Genomic DNA, 21828 nt, shown 5'->3' with positions numbered 1-21828 from the left:
TAGTTTACTTGGAAGTAACTTTAGGAGGTGGCCAGTCCATCACATGGCCTACATGCTAACAGTTGAGACAAATTATCGAGTCACATACACTATATTGCCAAAAGTATTTGCTCACCTGCCTTGACTCACATATGAGCTTAAGTGACATCCCGTTCCTAATCCATAGGGTTCAATATGACGTCGGTCCACCCTTTGCAGCTAGAACAGCTTCAACTCTTCTGGGAAGGCTGTCCACAAGGTTTAGGAGTGTGTTTATGGGAATTTTTGACCATTCTTCCAGAAGCGCATTTGTGAGGTCGCACACTGATGTTGGACGAGAAGGCCTGGCTCTCAGTCTCCGCTCTAATTCATCCCAAAGGTGTTCTATCGGGTTGAGGTCAGGACTCTGTGCAGGCCAGTTAAGTTCATCCACACCAGACTCTGTCATCCATGTCTTTATGGACCTTGCTTTGTGCACTGGTGCACAGTCATGTTGGAAGAGGAAGGGGCCAGCTCCAAACTGTTCCCACAAAGTTGGGAGCATGGAATTGTCCAAAATGTCTTGGTATGCTGAAGCATTCAGAGTTCCTTTCACTGGAACTAAGGGGCCAAGCCCAGCTCCTGAAAAACAACCCCACACCATAATCCCCCCTCCACCAAACTTTACACTTGGCACAATGCAGTCAGACAAGTACCGTTCTCCTGGCAACCGCCAAACCCAGACCCGTCCATCAGATTGCCAGATGGAGAAGCGCGATTCGTCACTCCAGAGAACGCGTCTCCACTGCTCTAGAGTCCAGTGGCGGCGTGCTTTACACCACCGCATCCGACGCTTTGCATTGCACTTGGTGATGTATGGCTTGGATGCAGCTGCTCGCCCATGGAAACCCATTCCATGAAGCTCTCTGCGCACTGTTCTTGAGCTACATGAAGTTTGGAGGTCTGTAGTGATTGACTCTGCAGAAAGTTGGCGACCTCTTCGCACTATGCGCGTCAGCATCCGCTGACCCCGCTCCGTCAGTTTACGTGGCCTACCACTTCGTGGCTGAGTTGCTGTCGTTCCCAAACACTTCCATTTTCTTATAATACAGCTGACAGTTGACTGTGGAATATTTAGGAGCGAGGAAATTTCACGACTGGATTTGTTGCACAGGTGGCATCCTATCACAGTTCCACGCTGGAATTCACTGAGCTCCTGAGAGCGACCCATTCTTTCACAAATGTTTGTAAAAACAGTCTGCATGCCTAGGTGCTTGAATTTATACACCTGTGGCCATGGAAGTGATTGGAACACCTGATTCCAATAATTTGGATGGGTGAGCAAATACTTTTGGCAATATAGTGTATCTGCTAACTCTAAAGGACATTTTAGCATCTCTTCATCGCACAAAGATATTATTGGATAGTCGTAGAAAACCTTAGAAAGTAGAGTCATGCAAACACCATACAGAAAGGCCCCTGCTGAGATTTTAAAACAGGATCAACCAAAATGTCCAAAATGTCCAAAACCAGTTGGAAGTATAAATTGATGTAAAAAACCTTTTTTTGTTGTTTTTAAACTCCTGCAAATAGATCATTTGAGTCTTTCAAAATTATCTTTGCATTTGAAATATTTCAGCTTTGTTGGATCACGGTAGAGTTAGAGTGTTTGTTTTAATGATAAGTTAAAGACTTAAAAAAACATGATGAATGAAAATAACTAACTGCCAGTTTTTATCTTTATTTGGAATATTCAGCAGCAGTGGATGAAGTGCTGTTACTGTGTTAAAAGCACGGGTAGCTTTTGTGAAAGGGTTGTGGGAGATTTGCCAAGATGCTGGGAAAGCACCCACACTCTTCTCCAGGATCATAAAAAGCACCCTGAATATGTTGGGACATATGTGCTAAGGGCATAAAAGCTTTTTTTATGCCTTTAAAACAAATTGATTCTGGGAAATGAATTAGATGGCACAATCTGTTGATCTAAACAGAATCACTGAGTGAGTTATAAATGAGGAGGTTATTATTATACCCATGTTCCATTCATCTACTGAAGTGTGCACCATAGTGCAGACAGTGAAACGTTTCCAGGCAAAGATTATTCATTTTTAGGTTTTCCATTGGATTTCTGTAAAAAATATTAAGATTATTAGAAGTTTGAAAGCTGTCTAAAATTCCTTAGAAATTCATCCACCCATCTTCTCCCACTTGGTCCTTGTCAGGGTCGCAGTGGGGCGAGTGCCTCTGGCAGTATATGTGGGAGAGGCAGGGTAAACCCTGGACAGGTCGCCAGTCTGTCTCAGGACTCCTTACAAATTCCTCCCAGAAATTCCTGGTGCATCAGGATGCCCATTCATTGTTCCTTCCTCATTTATTTCCCCAGGAACAGAAATCCTTACAGTTCAGGCCGCCGACAATGATGATCCTAAAACAGACAACGTTCGGATCTTCTACCGTTTGGTCGGGCAAATTCCAGAAAGTCCTCGCGCCCTTTTCAGAGTGGACCGGGACTCGGGTGTCATTTCTGTCCAGGCAGACAGTATGGAGGGCACAGCACCTCAATACACCCTAACCATCACTGCTGAGGATGCAAAAGGTGAATGCTAACCAGCCTTCCTTTAGCTCTGGTCAGAAAATGTTATTCCATACATAAAAGCAACAGAGTTACATCTATGTCTATGAAGGAACATGAACAAAAGGAAGATAAAAACAGAGATTTCCAGATGGTCAGTTCATAGAGAGAGTATATATTTCACATTCAGAATATTTTAATTTAACAGACGTAGCCTTAGTGGCTCGGTTGACACATTTGGGTAAATGAATGTATAGATGTACCCTTTGGGGTAACTGATGATGTGATCTCCTTGACTCAGGGACTCAGGGTGTGATGGAAGGTACTAGATGTTCTTTCTGCATGTTTTATTTGTGTGAATGGCTGACCCTGAGTCACTAACGGAAGCTGTGATCATGTCCCTGGCAGGTCTAAACAGTTCCTGCACCGTGGTTGTGACGGTTCAAGATGAAAACAACAACCCACCGGTCTTCTCCCAGCATGAGGTATGGCTGTACAAACTGAACACACACATATGTACACCAAACTTAAGACATACTCCTGTTCTGTACTGCAGCTTGTGAAGGCTTCGTAAACAAAAACCTGATGAAATGGCAGGGAAAACATTGGCATGACTAAGTGGCTGCAGAGCCGTAGACTGAGAAAGCACTTTGACTGTCACAGATCTCATTTTCCTGGCAGAGAGCAAGAGGTGGTTGCTAGGTCTGTAGCTCTTTTTTTCTCTAAGTACACAATGTTTTCTGAGTTTTTTCTGATTAATATTTCTCTTCAGATGTGATTCCACTGGTACTTTTTTAGCTAATTCTCTTATTAAATTAGATTCAGTACATTTATTAACACACTCAGAAATAGCTTCTCTCTTTTTTTGTTCCTTTTGCTGCTGAGAAACAAAATTGCCCTCAAATGGGCCAGAGTAATAGAGCAAAAGCCTGAAAAGCCATGCTGGTTGAGAATTATGTGAGAGAGCAGTCACACTGTGATAATTGGGGAGTGGTTCGATGTCAGAGAGCTATGAAGACATTTTTTGTTTGAAGCAATGAATGTGCACTGACTGGAAATTTTGCAATTTAATACATTTGCATTTAGAAAAATAACATATTACTAGTTTTCAAAAAATATATTGTGGCAATTTACAAGACTATCAGGTCCAAATTAGAGGCAGTCAGAAGTCCTTTGATTCTAAGTATGAATTTCTATAAATTTAATCTAAATTAGCCAAATTATTGACCATACATTCCCATTCAATATTTTAGAAACCCAATATTATGCTGTCTAGGACAGGCATGTCCAAAGTCAGTCCTTGAGGGCTGTTACCCTGCGGGTTTTAGAGGTTTTCCTGCTTCAGCACAGCTGATTTACATTGATAGCTGATTAACAGGCCTTTGCTAAACTGCAGTCAGCAGAATTATTTGTAATGAAGCTGGAAACATTGAAAACCTCTAGGACAGTGGCCCTCAAAGACTGACTTTGGACATGCCTGATCTAGGGATTTGCAATCGATTGCATCGTATCATTGACTTTGCAGCTATCACTCATTCTGAGCAAGAAAGTGGTGACACTGGAAAGAAGAGACTCCCTTTCAGCAGATTAAATTCTGCTTCACAACCAGAAACAGTGTAAGCCATTATCTGCATTAAATGGCTGTGAAGATCGATTGTACAAAGAGAACACAGAAAATAAACAAACAGAATTGCCCTTTTTATGAGAAAGAAAGACACACAGTGTGAAAAGAACATCAACTGAAGCCTTATCAATGATCCAGGTCCAGGAAAGAGACAGGGGAACAGATAATATACCTTCCATGAACAGAAGGAAGACATAGAAACTAAAAGAAGTGAGGAAGTGATTGGGAATAAGGCGGTGTGAGAAAAACTGATCAGTGAGTGAAGGCTCGGCCAAAGACTAAACAACTGTTTGGGATCATCGGGCAACTAGGAGGCCCCCAAGAGCAAGTAAACAGTATACATGTATTTATTATATTTATCATATTTTTTCTATGACTTTGGAAACAACGCCCCACAATTTAATGATTTGTTGATATAACATATTTGATCAAATAAAAACCTTTATTTATATATGTCAAAAAACTGAAAACTTTTACTGATCTTTTGGGCTAGCTTGATGCAAAGATAAGGAATGAGCAGCGTAGTTTTATCTGAGACAAACCTTTCTTTGGGGAACAGCCAGAGTGCACCTGCTACAGAGATGAAAAACCTTCCAGAATTTCCCAATTCACAGATGATCCTATTTGAACTGTTTACTTACCTCTCTTAAAATAAGTGAAATGTTCCCAACTATTTGGATGGCTCTTCAGAAAGCCTTCACTCTCCCTGGTACAGTTACATTTGCAGGGTAGTGCTTTTCCAAACTCCAACTTAAAAGTAACTATTTGATTCTGAGCAGCACAAGGAAGACTGAGTAGGACAGTGATTAATATAAACAAAAACATTGGCCATTAGAGACATCTTGAATAAAGGTACACAAAAGTTAGGAAGCATGGGTTTAAAAGAGAGGCTGGAATACTGAGGAAGATCAGAGTACCCGGTAACAGGAAAAGGTGAGATGTGTAGGTAAATGTAGTGTCATTATATTTATATATTGAGGGTTTGCATATAGTCACATAGATTTACATGTTTTTAAGAAACAGTCATTTTATTTTAAATTGATTACTTTAATAATTATTTTTTTTTTACTAGTTTTCAAGTAACTGTTCGTTTACATTATGTTAAAATCTGATATCTTTATGTCTGTGTTTTTGATTTTTTGTTTTGGTCATTGCACTGCGGATTATTTTTGTGCATTGTTGTTTCAGCTTTTTGGAACCAAAAATAAACCAGATGACATCTTTTACTTTAAACGGGTCATAGAATGCAAGACCGAGTTTACCTTGTCATAGATGAATAACGATAGTTCAGTGGGACGTACAGAGAAGTTCAAACCCCATCGACACCTCCTTTCTATGCAAATCTCACAATTCCAAATTTCCACCATAAAACGGGCGAATTCTGGCCTGTACTTTTGTCACGCCCCGGAATCTACATACAGACCAGCCCACTGGTTCACTGGCCCAAGAACATGAATAGAGGTTGCGAAGGTATAAGACACTAGTTTAGCTGTTTAGGCTACAGTTGGGTTTATTACTACAAGAATTACAAAGCAGGCAGTTTCTCTATTGAAAATCAGCCAGAACCACGGGCATAAATGCAGTGTTCCCGGAAAAGGAAAAGGGGAAATTATTCACAGTCTTCCTATGGATCTAAAGACTCGACAGGCATGGATTATTTTTGTCTATCAGAAGATCCCTGCAAAGTTTGAGCTGACGGCTCGGTTCGAGTGCCAGTGGGATTCAACAACGTACTGCACTGTAGTCGACCTATATCCCGGAAGATTTTGAAATTCCCCCAAACATTTTTTTGTTATGAAAAGTAGGACATGTCCAGGAAAAAGAGGACGCCTGGTCGCCCTACCATATCAACAATTTCAATGTTTCAGTGAGTGAATGCTTGTTGCTATGATGCGTCTTTGCTCAGCAGCTTCACTCATTGTAAACCAACCAATTAGCTCATCTAAATATTCATAATCATGCCATTAAAGGAAGAAAACCTGTCGTTTCATTCTAGGGCTTTTAACCAGGCTTGCCTTAGGGCTCATAGAACAGCAAATATGCCACTTTCGGCCCAACCAATGTTACACACTCTATTCAGAGACCTTAAGGATCAGCACCAAATACCCTATATAATCATTCTATGACCCCTTTAAATAAAATACATATTAAATTATATCTACTTAGTAGTAGACTTAGACTTAGACAGATTTTATTTTTCATTTTTGTTTACACAAGTGTAAAACAAAAAGAGATTTTGGAAGAATTTTTTAGTAGTGGGACTCAGTTGATTTTTTAATGGAGGTAATTACATGGTCTGTAATTAATTACTTTCAATTGACTACATTTTAATCAGAAAAGATGTTGCTATTGAAAATGCAACATTTCGTGCATTTGAAACATTTATGCCACTAAGGCTACATTTTTCCTTGAGCCACTTAATAATGGGACAGTGGGGTCCTGTCACTATGCGTCTGAGTAATGATGAGGATATACCCCTTTGGTGACTGGTCAGCACACATGACCTTTGCCTAGGAGTCTGGGAATGGTATCCTACCCATTGTGTATCTTACCACACTAAGAAAATCAATCCATGTTGCAACCTCTTTAGCTATAAGTAAATTTAGTGTTTCAGATGACGTGTTTGTGGGCTCTAAAGCTTGTAAGCGCGGCTGATGTGTGCTGGATGCAACTGGGTACGCTGACATTAACATGAGCAAATTGTGTGCTACCAACATGAGTCCTGTTTCATTTTCTCCTCGCTGCCAGTGACTGTGAACCCCACGGATATATATGTCTGTGCATCAAGCTTGCCCAAAGTTAGGTTCTAATTTAAACAGAGGTATGTACGTGATGTAGTTCACCTGAGCGTTGTGTCTATTTATGGTCTTGGGAAGTTCCTAGTAACTGGTGTGACTGGCAGTCATCCCGGAGTTAACAGAACCATAGTTACAGTGTACCTTCCATTTCACTGAGATGCTTTTTGAGCATGAATGCCCTAAGTGGACTAACACATGTGATACTGCTTGCTTGTGCGTCCGAATTAAGGTATGTACAAGAAACAGGGAATACAAAGGTTCCCACTTAGAACTTTAGTATGTATAAAAAAAATCAAAATAACTGCATCAACGATACATTTTTTAAATCCATTTCGATCTGTATAATGAATTAATTCACTCTAGGCTATCACTCCCCTAAAAACACATTGTCAGAAGTGGTATGCGAACCGACGCCTCTATTGGAGACTGCAACCTTAACACAGTACCTTGGATGGCTTGGCCATCCTGACTTCCTTCCAATTTGGATCATGTTCACCCGCAAATATCTACTATAGATGCCAAGCATAATGTCCAGAGTAGAAGGAAACATAGTGCCTCAAGCCTGATAAGTGAAGAGAGGCTTAAATGATTTCTAAACATGATTCCAGCTCAAATTGACCTCAAAACTGGATTATAGATGACATAGTTTGATTTATTTATTTTCTGTTCACCATCAGTTCGTTTGAAAACAAGACCTGTTTAAATCAAGCCAAAAACTAAATGAGATTGAATTTTCCCAAATCAAGAATTAGCTGAAATTATTATGTGGTTGATTTGCCTCTTCGTTTTTACTATTGATTCTTGACCACAAATCTTTCTTCAATGTAAAATCCTTTTACATTCCTTTAAGTGGTTCCATGTTTATATGATAACAGGTGTGGGTTAAATTACAGAGGTGAAAAATGTTCTATGCCAATTCTAAACAACTCCATGGACTAATGTTCTGTTACATTTGATTGTTGGACGACTAAGGTTTTAAGGACATATTGGTCATTTATTGATATATCTCCTTGGCCAATAGGGGGTTGTGTACAGAGATTAGGAACTTTATTAAGCCACAACAGCCTGGCTCATGCTACCCAGTGATGGACGCCCACTACTTTGGGAAAGAACTGAATTCCTCATTCAGTATTTGTCACAAAAAAACAGCTAATGTGACCATGTTGGTCACTGTCACATCATCCCCTACATGATTTCAGTAGGGTTGGTTTTAAGCTGTTACAATTTACCCTCTCCCAGATTGCTCAGATAGTTTCTAATAAACCTTGTTCTGTGGGTACTATCATTTAAATCTTAAAGGTTAAAGTTTTTCCTCAAAACATGGATTCTGAACCTTATCATATCTTTTCGTATTGAGATTGTGCTGAATGATGATTAGCCTTGTTTTCAAAATGAAGCATCATTACACTGTCTCCACCAAAAATCCGTTGGGATCTTGCAGAGAAGGTTTAAAAAGGTCTTCATCATTACCGTCCAACTCAAGTCTGCTGCTCAATACATACATTCAATTTCATTACAAATTGGGGTCATATTAAGGAGAAATAAACGGCTCCACAATGCTATGAGATTTACTGCTAAGAAAGTCTGTAACCGTAAAGGCAAGTTGTACAAATAAACACTTCTATACAAAGCAGCTTAGGCTTAATAAAGTCATTCATTTGATATAAAGTCCGTCATTAATGTATTTTTATGGCAATGCCCTCTCAAATTTATGTCTTGTAAACGTTGCTGAGTACCTGTTTTACAGCTGTTAAAACAGATGAACTCCTGGTCCCATAATGGTTAGCACCGCCACACTAACACACACACAACACACTAACACAAAAGTGGAAAATGCTCTTGAGCAGGTCACGCCTGAGGAGAGCAGCTTTTTCCATAGCAATGTGAAAGCAGTGCTGCGGTGGGGTGGGAGGTTTGGGGTGGGAGGAGAGTGGTGACAGGATTGGGATCAGCAGTGCTGCGGATGGGGCAGCCAGATCACAGGCATGGCTGCTCCACTGGAGGACATCTGTGAGTGGCAGATTAAATAGCTGTCTAAACACAGAGAAGTTGGTGAATAAAGGTCATTTAGCACCAGGAAGCCAAGAGAGAGGAAAACATATTATCACATACAGTTATATTTCATCACAGCAAAAAAATGGGCAGTCACTGACCTGCAATCTGTGCTTGCAAACACTAAAAGGCCATGTAAACAAATATATACAAGTAAAGTATATGCAGTTTTTTCTGGTATACTGTACTTTTTTATGCTCCACATCTAATCTGACTTCACTCAGTACCTGTTCCAGTCCTGAGCTTTCTTTGCTTTTTTTTTAAACCTCCAAACAACTGGACTGGCTTTTCTGTCTGAATACCAGCAAAAAAATCTCCACATTTCTTTGAACTTAACAAGCAACCATAGCAGTAAACCTATTACTGAAATCATACCTAATAGGCCATTTGTTGTTTGGCAGCAGAGCTGCCAAGATGCCGTAGGTAACATCTGGCTTGCAGGTCATGTTCTCTGATGACATTCCAAAATTTGAAATGAAAGATCATGGAACCTGCATTGCATGAGCTGCTCTTAGCAATCTCAAGAATTTTGCAGCTTTTATTTTAGCACTAAACAAAACACAGATGCCCCACCCAGGATTCCCACAGTAGTTTTCCTCCTTCTCTGGGTCTGTGTTTTATTGCACCCCAGTCATGCCTGTCTATGAGAAGCATTGATTGTAAGACTTATTACTATGTTTACAATTTATTGTTCTCTTGAAAAGAATTACGTTGTGAAAGCAAGCTGCCCACAACAAAAAAAGTCATTTTGTTGTTCTGACCTACAGTAGTGTTAATCCATTTTAGGATTATAGAGATTTTCAGTCAAGGTATAAACTAGTGTTTGCGCTGATGCCATTTTTTGGCCCCGATATTGATACACAATACCTGGCTGTGCAGTATCAGCCAATGCCGATACCATACCGATACCATCTGTTTGAAATTGATGTGTGTGTGTATATATGAAAAACTGTATACTACTTGGATGTAAAATAATTGCCATCATGGCTTTGTCAAGCTGCTGCCTACCTTTGTGAAGCAGGAAAAAAGACTAATAGAAAGTGAATCCAGTAGAACTTTTTATTGCCTACCTGGAATCGGTGACAATAGTTGAATAAACTTTTGGCTCTCAAAATGGTATCGGTGCCCTATTTGTTGGTACTCGCCAATACCGATACCACCCTTTTAGTGCAGTATCGGGGATATTATACTGGTATACTGGTATTGGTGCAACACTAGTTTAAACAAGCAAAATGTTTGGATTTTTTGGCTTGTCTTGATCTAAACTGGTTTTGAACTGATCAAAGGTTATTTAATTTACTGAAACACTGGCAGATATTTAAATAACCCATTAAAAAACATATAGATTGCTTTATGCCGCTGCCAAGGTGGTATTAGAACACCTTTCCTATGAATTTTCAGAATTTCTACCATTATTTATTTTCTTTGTATCATATATTGGTCTTCTACAAGGAAAAACATAAGGCATTTCAATCAGTATTTATTAACAACCTTTTTCCACTTTCTCCCTCAATAGTATGGGCCATTTCACATTCCGGAGGATGCTCTTGTGGGAACCACAGTTACAGCTGTGTTGGCAAGGGATGCGGATGTTCGAGGTGGGGACAGCTGGCAGGTGGACTACCATTTAGAGTCTGGTAATGAGGAGGATGTCTTTACACTGGTGACAGACAGGCAGACCAATGAAGTTTCACTCGTTCTCTCAAAGGTGAACAGTCCTGTTTGTCCTGCAGACTCACAATATATCTATATTATAATAGCTTTGCATTGTTCTGTTTAAACAAAGGCTACAAATGCACAAAGATTATGTCAAGGACAAGTTTTTCATGGTGGCTTACATGAGCAGCACACTAAGAACTAATAAGAGACACCAGGGTAACAATACCAGTAAAATAAAAGGATCTTGGTTGAAAATCAAAATCAAAGAAGTCCATTTGAGAGATTCCAAGAAAGCTGTAAGAATACAATAAACAATAGAGTAGCCCTTATAAATCCGGTACCAAAAAAAAAAAGGCTGTACCAATGTTAATGGAATGCTTTAGTCAATAATCTCTGCTGTCCTCAGGGTGCATCACCCTTTCGCCTGACTCCCATAATCCTGCAGGGCATTTTAGACACACTTGCCAGAATGAGTGCATGTCTGCGTGTGTTTGTGTGTTTGCTCTAATGGTTTGCTTTCTGTAAGTGGGTCATGAAGGAGCCTATTATTTTCAACCTTGCTGCTGGAGACAGTTTAAATTTGATTTAACTGTGTGTCACGTGTGCACGCCTGAGATGAAGCAGACTTTAAAAAACTAAAAATGGAGCTTGATGTACTATTGGAGATGAGCAGAGGAGACATGTTCTTTTTGCAGGGATGATGTCACTCGTTATCTTTTATAATGCTTGTGTTTAAAGCTAACTGTGACCTTGTTAGATATCCCTTTAATAATGCATGTCACTTCAAGGGTTACAGTTGTTTATTTAACTTAATGTGGTTTCAGTTAAATCTTACAGACTTTCCAGAGAGAAGCTCAAGAGGATTACAATACAAAGTTATAGTGTGAGGTCAGCATGTCTGCATAGAATAGTGGTCATTTGACTCTATCACTGCACACAATACGACAGCTATCCATCAAAATGAAGCAAACTGAAGAAAGCATAATTTTATTAGACTGCATATGGTATTCATTCTTCGATTTAAGATAATACTGCCGGTAGGTGGGTAGACCTGTCACTTTGATGTTTGGCAAAAGAAACTGCAAAAATTACTCCACTGTTACAAAATGAAACAGTCTCCCTCTATGTTCAAGCCCTCACTGTAACTGGTGGTTACCATGGCTATGCCAAAACTGTCAGAATATCAGCATGGATACTTTCTTTTTAACAGCTGTCAACTACTTCCACACTTTTGTAATCCTTTTGTTGTTGACGTTTGTTTTTCCCAAATACCAGAAACTTGGGGATGGAACAACAGGTGCTAAGATGAATAGATATCATTGACATTTCTCCCTGCCTAATAGGAAAACCATGAATTTATGATAATCTATTTTAGACAACCATTGAACAAAAGCAATGCTTGTAATTTAGAGTTCTGGTATACATTTCTAAGTGCACAGATTGAACCAATATCCCTCTATGTTTGAGATAAAATGTGGTCTACATTTAATTTAATTTTGGATTTTACTTGATAAAAACCAGTGACACCATATCCCCCCAAAAACAGTAAAGACTGGGTCCTGGGTTCATATTCTCGTATAAGATCTGCTGTTGAGTTAAAAACTTTTGTGAGAGCACTTGTTCTGTCTTGGTACTTTGGCTTACTCCAACAGTGCATAGGCATGAGTGTTAGCTTAATTGGTCTCTCTAAATTAAATAATTTGAATGGATGTGTGGGTAAACATGTTGAGTATATACACTGCCTCTTATTAAATAATAGCAGTAGATAGACACCAGCTTTCTGGTGATGCAGATCGGATATAGACGATGGATGAAGTAATTGATATTTAAAAAAGATAAACTGCAAACAAAATGCAAACAAGAACAAAGTCTTTTGTTCTAACACTTAAATACTTTGGTTTCTCAAACACATTTTAGGGTTAGAAAACGATAACTTCAGAAGGCGATGTAAAATTACTTCGTATAATAAAGAAATCAGTCAAACAGAATCAGTCTGACAACATGTAGTGGTTTAAAATATCTTATAAAGCAGCACATCAAGGTCCCATGTCTTTACTTTTCTCTCTGCGTGTTTAGCACACCAAAAATCATGCTATATTTACTCCCTCTTGTTTTCTGATTCTTCAGTTTTTTAGCAGAGCTGGAAGGGACATATGAGGAGTGTTAATTTTTTTGTATTGCTTGCATTTAAATGTTGTCGGAATTTGACGTTCCAAAAAGGATGCCGTAGCTATGATCTGCCAGCCAAGATTGATACAAGAACAGGATTTTGTCAGATTTGGCAGGTTTTTTTAGAGGACCCAAATGACGGAAGCAGAGATGGTTTCTTGTAGTTTTAATGATGAAGTTGGTGGCAAGAGAAGCATAAAACCAGACTGAACTAGCAGGGAACTTAGAAACCAAAACGAGGAGACACTTGGCAAGAACATACATAAAAAATTAAGAGAATCCAGCAATTGTATGAACTTCAGAAGAGGGGTATATATATGGGAGACAGAACAAAGAGTGGAGTGATCAGCTTATTGGGAGCAGGTGTCGACAGAAGCAGCTAAGGGGACAGGACAGGGGCAACAAGGAGTAAACATGGCTTAACTAAAACTGGAAAATAAATTAAATGAATCAAAAGGGAATTAAAACCAATGGCTAAAAAGCAAAGAATGGCAGAGGGGGGAAAAAGCTAGTAGAGAAGGGACTGGAGATAACTAAAGTTGTGGAAAATATGATCTAAACATAAGAGAAATAACAACTATAGCTAAAACTAGACCAAGGAATAAACAATGTAAAAATACTGAAAAGAGATAACAAGGAAGAGTAAAACTAGGAATTCAAAAACGATATAAACCTTGACAAAAACACAGAATAATATAAAATAAAGCATAACTGAGAAGCCAAAAAGAAAACTTAAACAGAACCAAAAAGTCCAGAATGGCAGATCATGACAGATTTAGTAAGTCTACCCTTCAAATGAGTGCTGACATCTACTTAGAGTATGTTATTTATGCACCTAGCCCGCATAATATTGGTCTCCTCTTTTCACTAAAGTAAGCATACAAGAATGATACACGGATCCTGAATGGTTACAGTTGGGAAAAGGATTTATGTGGTTTTTATTAAACCAGAATAAGTGCAGTCACTAGATATGGAATAAATTATGTTTAAGGAAAACAGATGTTTAAACTCAACTAAGTACCAGCAAAGCTGAGAGTGCTAATACCATGAAACCGGTTCAAAATTAGCCTTGGAGCAAAACAAAAGTTGTATCATCCGTCTGATGTAGTAATACAGTGGTTCAAATGTGTGAGATAATCCTGCAGAAAGTCTTATACTTACTGCAGTCTTTTGGATGCGTCACTTCCATTTAGAAGCAGCATTTGTCTATTCTCCTTGGTTTGCACTACTTCTCCATGGTAACAGAGATACACTCAGCATGATGTGAGCAAGATGATGTCAGGCACTGCCAGTTTAACATGCTGTTTTATTGGAGATAAGATTACAATTAAGATCAAATACCTGGGAAAGGTCAAAGAAGATTACTTTTAAATTATTTTATACTTAATTTGACCTTTTATCTTTCAAATATGAAAAAATATCCACATCATAGTTTAAATAGTATAAAACTGCAGTTTTCACATTACATTAAACAGAAAAGCTCAAAACAAATCCAGAATTTTACAGTCATTTTTTTTCCTCAAGTCAGATTATGGTCATTCTTAGTTGTAAATATAAAATTCTAGTCCTATTTTTTTTTTTTTTTTTGTTAAATATCATGCCTCTGTTTAAGAACAGGGATGCTATCAAGCTTTATTAATAATTGGTTTGTTCTTTTTTCACTATTTAGGTATTCCATGCTATATTCTTTAATTTCCCTCTCTATTTATTTTCACTTGGAGTGAGAAGAAATCTTGTGTAGCAGCGCACACATGCAGCATCATGGAAACTGTTTTGTTAAATGACAGGAAGAAACTAAAGCTTTTTCCTGTGAGGATACTGTATCTGGTTTATATTAAAATACAGTGATACTGAGCCAGAATTTCCAGATTTCTTGGAAGTCAGATAAGCAGAGTGGACATAGGGGACCTCAATGTGTCCCTCTGCTGCTGGATGGGAAAATACAGTGTTGTGTGCTCTTAAACCAATCTTACAAAACTCTATGTCTATTTAAAACAGTGAATTGCTATTCATTTTCTTGCTAATTAAGATATTAATCACCTTGCTCAATTACTATAAATAATTTTGTGTTTATTCTAATTAACACAGAACTACATCTTACTAAACAACCGTATGCGTGTCCCCACAGTTGTTAGACTTTGAACGTGAGAGCGAGTACATACTTGTGCTCAGTGCCCAGAACCCAGTTCCTCTGATCCGTGGCCGATATGGCCCATTATCAACAGCAACAGTCTCCATTTATGTTGATGATGTGAACGAGGGTCCAGTTTTGTCTCAAAGCCATTATGAGGTGACCGTCAGAGAAGGGGAGGAACCAGGCCGCGTCATCGCCACCATCCGAGGCTATGATCCTGATTCCCACCCAATAAGGTAACTCATTTAGTTAATGAAAGTTTTATTCATCTATATCCAGTTTTACAGGATATAATATGCTTTTTTAAAGATATTCTCTTCAAGGAGACACCAAAAAATACTTCTCAATTGGGAAATATTCAGGTGAACTGAAGACTGTGCATGCATTGGACAGAGAGGAAAACAGCACATACACCATGGAGGTCATTGCAGTTGATGGACGTAAGATAGATGACTTGGATTTTAATACTATTGAAGAAAATTTCCCTTTTTATCTTCTAGGTTGTGAATAATGGATTTCCACAACCCTGTTCTGTTATAACAGCTGTGTTTAATTCTAGGAAACTCTTCCTTATCTGCATCCACCCTGGTGACCGTCCAAATCCTGGATGTAAATGACAATAGTCCAGTTCTGGTTGGAGACTATTCATGGAAATACCTGTGCACACCTCGATGGGAAGACCAAGCTCTAGTACTGGCTTCACGGGACAGCGATGGTCCACAACATGGTGGAAGACTTAATTTCTCACTGCGGGGTGACGCAACAGTGCGACACAACTGGAAGCTGACACCCATAAATGGTTCGAACAATGCAAAACCACCTTCACCTGATCAGGAAACACGTCCTTTTAGTATAAGACACCTGAATCTTGGATGAGAAAGGAACAGAAAAGGAAGAGCATGTTTTATGACTCAGTTAGGAGAAGCTATTTCTGGATACTTATTATTTGGCAGAAGGACTTTGCTAAGGTTAAGTGTTCTAATCAGATTTTTAAGTGGATGTTTTTCTCATCAGGTGAAGCATTAATTATATTCAAGCACTGTGTGAAAACCAGCCAGAGACCAAAATAAATGCACTTACCCGAATGACATCATAGATTTTTTTTTATAATTTAATGACATCTTTTGCTTTATAAATGAAAAGAAACTAACTATATACAAGGAGCTGATCTGCCTTCATTGGTGGAGACAATCTTTTAAGGTGCACTTATTGGAAAACAGACATTTTTTTTATCTAGCAATGAATTAATGCAATGTCGTATCACTGATATGCAGATTTTTAAATTGCTTCAGTTGACAGTTGTGAGGTGAATGGTATGATGTTGTCAGAAGCAGATTGTTATAGATCTAAATAACCAGAGAGATGAAGTAATCTGGTCCTTAACACATTCAAAATACCATTTGCCTTTTCTATCAAGATAAATTATGCCACTTTCAATAGTAGCCATAATGAAATCAACTCTCGGTGCAGTTGTAAGCTGTTAGTGTTCATTCAGTTCCATCTATTACAGCCATGACGTCTGTCATTAAGTGATTCAAACTGAATCGCTTCCTTCTCGATATTTTTTTTTCCTGTTTCTCTTTCACTCTCCTGTTCCTGTTGGTATTGATTGAGCCCAGCTGTAATTATATCTTCTGTGTAATTTCTTTGGCGTCACCGCTGGTTTCTTGACAGCTAATGGGAGCTAAAAGAAGACCTTTCCCAGAATGCCTTGCACCTGGTAACAGGAGTAATGTTCATGCGAATAAATGTAAGCTTGTACCTCTTTATAGGAGAAGGAGTGTGAAATTAATAGAAAACGTGAAAGATTTCCATTTACCTGAAGTTTATTGGGGACTTGATTTAGTTCTTTTAGAAAGAAACTCAGATAATCAGCAGCATGAACTTTGTCAGCTTGAAAGAAATTAATTAATCTAGCCTCCCTCTAACATTGCAACATGTCTGAATGTGTATATATAGTAGTTCTGTGCAGACAGGTGCTCACACATTCACCCTCTAGAGAAAAGGCTGTGAAGGTTGTGGCTCCTTCCCTCACAGATGGGACATGAAGGAGGAGTGATGGGAAGTTGAAAGCACAGAGTTTAAGTCTCTCAGATAAAGGTTCAAACAGCTTGATAAAGAGCTTCTTCTAACAGGGCCCGGTTTGTACGTCATACAGCCAAGCTTGTGTTTTAGTCTGATTCACCGAGATAAGATAACAAGCAATAGGCTCCACAGTCCTCCCTTCACAGCTCCATTTGTCTCTCTCACTCTGTTTGCTGTGTGGCTATGCAGCTATTAAGGTGCCATTTGCTTGCGCTTAAGATACTCTATAACATTTCAAAGAATCAAAAAAGAGTAATGCAATTATTATGAAAATCATTTATTTTTAGTTGAGTGACTGGTCATTCTAAAATGCATGTTTTTTTTTAAAGCCCTTTAATAGCCTGGTCTACACTATTTATAGGGACATCAGAGCTTGCATACTTAATTTATAAGTGTCTAAACAAAACAATGCAGCATAGAACATGTTTTGGCTTACAAAAGCGATCTGTTTACAGAGCCTTATCATAAACACAATAACTCTTTCCATTTTTTTTTCAATCTAGAACAAACTCTAAGCATATCACAGATTAAAAATACAAAATTGTCAGTTAGAAGAAACAAAACAGCCTTTGCAAAAAGAATATTTGTAAAGAGATATTAGCAGAACAACCGGTGCACAGTAATTGATTTACTAGGAAAAGGCAAAAATCTTTTAGATACTATTTAGTTTGATTTTGTCTTTCCGTTATGCCCCAAGTCTCTTTTTTTAGGTAAGCATTCCATGAGTAGTGTATGGAAGTGCATTCAGGTAAAAATCATCTTAGACACAAATTCATGAGATTTGTGCTTTCGGTCAAAAGAAATGTTTTCCTTACGGTCATTAAGGTTAACCATTTAATCCATGAGACATCTAAATTGTGAGAAAAGTTTTTTTTGTAAAAAGTGTCTTCATATTTACAGTTAAATTTGTAATAAAGATCTCAAAGTAGGAAGACAAAAATTAATCCCTCAGATTTACTTTTAAAAAGGTTGTGAAATAAGAATTGTTTGGATAGTGTAACCTATACTTTACTCGCCCTGCATAAGCTTAAAATCTTGAGTGTGTTATTGAGGTCACTAATCTTTGGTGGGGTTTTTTCTTATTCTGTAGATACTCACACTAACTTGTCATTAAACATCCCATACCTGCCACCTGAAGTTTACATGGTCCCTTTCACCATCTCCGACAGCAGCTCTCCTCCTCGGAGTACCTTCATAAACCTACCAGGTATTTATCACTTTGCAGCTCACAAAAAGTTTTGAAACAATCAATAGGGATAGACTCCTGCATGCCAGCTTGGCTTCAGTTTTTGTTTAATTATGCAGTGGAACAAATTATTTTTACCGATTTAAAAACCTGCTGCCACCTGATTTGAACACAATTCTTTATGCATAGTTTAAGATTTAGAGTCGTAGGAAGAAATTATCAGATGATATTTGTTTTCTTCAATTATTTTTTCTAAAGGTGGATTATCTAAAGAATACATTAAACAAAAAAACAATAAATAAGAATAATTTTTTTTTTAAGAAAGCAGAGAATAGAACAGGGTTTGATGCTAAGATCATCTTTATTTGACTACTTCCTTTGTAATCTAATAAATGTTAAAAGATCTTAACCCTAAACTTAACCTTGTTTTTTCTCTCATTCTGATAAAATTTCAGTTTTATTTATAACATTTAACCATTGAGAAATGTGCAATCTCATATCTATGATTATTTTTTCCAACTCAGTCTCACACAGTGTATTTTCATGTGGACATTGTATTAAAAAAGTTTAAAAATGTGTCTGTTAAGTTAAAAATAAATGTAGTCCTAAATCAAATTTCAATCTGTTCAGTAGTTTAGATATTTTATTTTCCTGAATTATTGGTGTGTGTTTTAAAATGTCACTAGTAGTCGCAGTGATTGACAATTGATGTTTCTCCACTCAGTAACAGTGTGTCCCTGCAACATCAGAGGAAACTGCAAAATAGCTGCCAAGCCGCTGCAGGGCATGCCAACTATTCAGTCTGCAGTGGGGACTTTGCTTGGTACCTTTGCAGTCATAGGTGAGCTGTTAAGGTTCAGGTTAAATATACTTTCAATTGTAAAATAATATATTTATGCATACATTTCATGCTTCAAAATGCAGTACATTAAACAAATCTAATGGCCATATTGCAGGAATCATCCTCATCGTTATTTTCGTGAGATTGTCCTATCAAAACTCCAAAGAGCCAAGCAAAAGCAGCCAGGAGAGAGATCCACTGAATATATCCATCTAACTAGTATATAAAGACAATTATTACATTTTTATCACTGTCTTTAGTATATCTGCAGCAATGTACCTTTGTGATTTGTCAAAGTTAATAATTTCAACCCTATTCAGTGCATAAGTCCCTTTTCATTTAACTCAATTGAAGTTTGTTTGTCTTTTTCTATCTTCATAGATGTGTTTCTTTGTTCTACAATGTGTTTTTTTTAATATTTACTAAGCAGCGCTAAAACCATGTTAGCAAAATGTGAAGAATGACAAGAATCTATGGAGCTTAAAAATAGGCATCTATAATGTTTAACTTTATACTTCTGCAACTCTTGACTTGCTCGTTTATCACCAACTCTTCTGTAATCTTTGAAATATGTATTTGATAGATGAGGTTTTCTGTTTAGTTCAAACTACAGTATATTCTTAAGCAGAATTCTCAAGTGAATAGAAAAATACAGTAATTTATGCGATTTTGCGGAATTTCACATTTTTATTGTAATAAATTATGCCAGAAGCAGCAAAGAACTGTATCATTTCATTGTAGCCTCTAGTTTGAATACCTTTTATGTCCATTCATTCCGTTTATAAATTTCATAGCAGATGTGAGCCTTGTTCTGGATTTATCAGCTGCAGCCCTCTCTCCTTACACATCCTAAACTTAAACAATTTTAATTAAATGAGACAGACAGAAGTCTATAATTACATTAGCTGTATGCCTTAGTCTCTTCTATTAAAGGTTTTTCAAATCCTGACCCAGATGATCTAACAGGCGGGCTGAGCTATATCCCAACCAAAGTGTTTCTAAAATAGCTCAACAACTGAAGGTCCATTGAATGATACTGGCCAGCGAAACAACAACCTCTCAGTGACAAAGGGTGAAGCTCTCTGAAACAACTAAGGTTTGTATGCACTATGCACTAAGACTTCTATGATCCCATTTGAGTGAGTCTTGGATGAACCATACTCAAATGAATCTCTGCATTTTCTGAACCCTAATAAAACACAGCACTTATAATGTTGGTGATGAAATGAAAATGAAGTTCAATTTCTTGGCCACAGGAAAATAACTAGATGTACACTATAAATCTGGCCTTCATGGAAGGGAGACAGTAAAAAAGGCATACAAGCTGTTATTGAATGAAACTTTTAAAACATAAACTAAGGAGCAGACACAGCAACATAAGAGGAACCTTTGTTCAGATGAGACCAAATTTAAAGACATGCATACATTGACATATTTCCATGAATACAACTTCACAATGATAAAACTCTGTGCTGGCAACATTATGTGTTAGGGATACCTTTCTTAATCAAAGATTGCAAAGCTGGTTAAAGTTAATACAAAATACAGGTTAATCCGGGAAGAAAACACATAGACAGCAAAAGATTTTGGACAGAGAAGAGTTTTATCTTCTAGTACACTGCTCAAAAAAATTAAAGGAACACTTTGAAAACACATCAGATCTCAATGGGGGAAAAAATCATGCTGTTTATTTACAGGTGCTGGTCATAAAATTAGAATATCATGAAAAAGTAGATTGATTTCAGTAATTCCATTTAAAAAGTGAAACTTGTATATTATATTCATACATTACATACAAACTCATATATTTCAGATGTTTATTTTGTTTAATTTTGATGATTACAAATGACAACAAATGAAAATCTCAAATTCATCATATCAGAAAATTAGAATATTGTGAAAAGGTTCAAAATTGATGGCCCCTGGTGCCACACTCTAATCAGCTAATTAACTCAAACCACCTGCAAAAGCCTTTAAATGGTCTTTCAGTCTAGTTCTATAGGCTACACAATCATGGGGAAGACTGCTGACTTGACAGTTGTCCAAAAGACGACCATCGACACCTTGCACAAGGAGGGCAAGACACAAAAGGTCATCGCTAAAGAGGCTGGCTGTTCACAGAGCTCAGTGTCCAAGCACATTAATAGAGAGGCGAAGGGAAGGAAAAGATGTGGTCGAAAAAAGTGTACAAGCAAGAGAGATAACCGCACCCTGGAGAGGATTGTGAAACAAAACCCATTCAAAAATGTGGGGGAGATTCACAAAGAGTGGACTGCAGCTGGAGTGAGTGCTTCAAGAACCACCACACACAGACGTATGAAAGACATGGGTTTCTGCTGTCGCATTCCTTGTGTCAAGCCACTCTTGAACCACAGACAGCGTCAGAAGCGTCTTGCCTGGGCTAAAGAGAAACAGGACTGGACTGCTGGTGAGTGGTCCAAAGTCATGTTCTCTGATGAAAGTAAATTTTGCATTTCCTTTGGAAATCAAGGTCCCAGAGTCTGGAGGAAAAGAAGAGAGGCACTTCATCCACGTTGCTTGAAGTCCAGTGTAAAGTTTCCACAGTCAGTGATGGTTTGGGGTGCCATGTCATCTGCTGGTGTTGGTCCATTGTGTTTTCTGAGGTCCAGGGTCAACGCAGCCACATACCAGGAAGTTTTAGAGCACTTCATGCTTCCTGCAGCTGACCAACTTTTTGGAGATGCAGATTTCATTTTCCAACAGGACTTGGCACCTGCACACAGTGCCAA

At 38.0% G+C, this 21828-nt stretch overlaps 1 protein-coding gene across 1 annotated transcript in view; it reads left to right on the top strand.

Annotated features, from left to right (window-relative positions):
• cdh16 (cadherin 16, KSP-cadherin) overlaps window positions 1–19788 on the top strand; it is a 41624-nt gene extending 21836 nt beyond the window's left edge. Inside the window, exons 10-18 of the mRNA XM_038283746.1 lie at window positions 2342–2554; window positions 2939–3015; window positions 10521–10712; window positions 14961–15202; window positions 15276–15406; window positions 15526–15765; window positions 18142–18258; window positions 18962–19078; window positions 19194–19788. Coding sequence (XP_038139674.1) covers window positions 2342–2554; window positions 2939–3015; window positions 10521–10712; window positions 14961–15202; window positions 15276–15406; window positions 15526–15765; window positions 18142–18258; window positions 18962–19078; window positions 19194–19294 — 1430 coding nt within the window. The 3' untranslated portion in view covers window positions 19295–19788. The remainder of the gene's footprint in view (window positions 1–2341; window positions 2555–2938; window positions 3016–10520; window positions 10713–14960; window positions 15203–15275; window positions 15407–15525; window positions 15766–18141; window positions 18259–18961; window positions 19079–19193) is intronic.
• Window positions 19789–21828: the final 2040 nt, after the last annotated feature.

Source organism: Cyprinodon tularosa, unplaced genomic scaffold (assembly GCF_016077235.1).
Source record: "Cyprinodon tularosa strain WSP-4 unplaced genomic scaffold, ASM1607723v1 ctg197, whole genome shotgun sequence".
Taxonomy (NCBI): Eukaryota; Metazoa; Chordata; class Actinopteri; order Cyprinodontiformes; family Cyprinodontidae; genus Cyprinodon; species Cyprinodon tularosa.
Note: the sequence above shows the minus strand (reverse complement) of the source record. Positions and strands in the feature narration are given on the sequence as shown.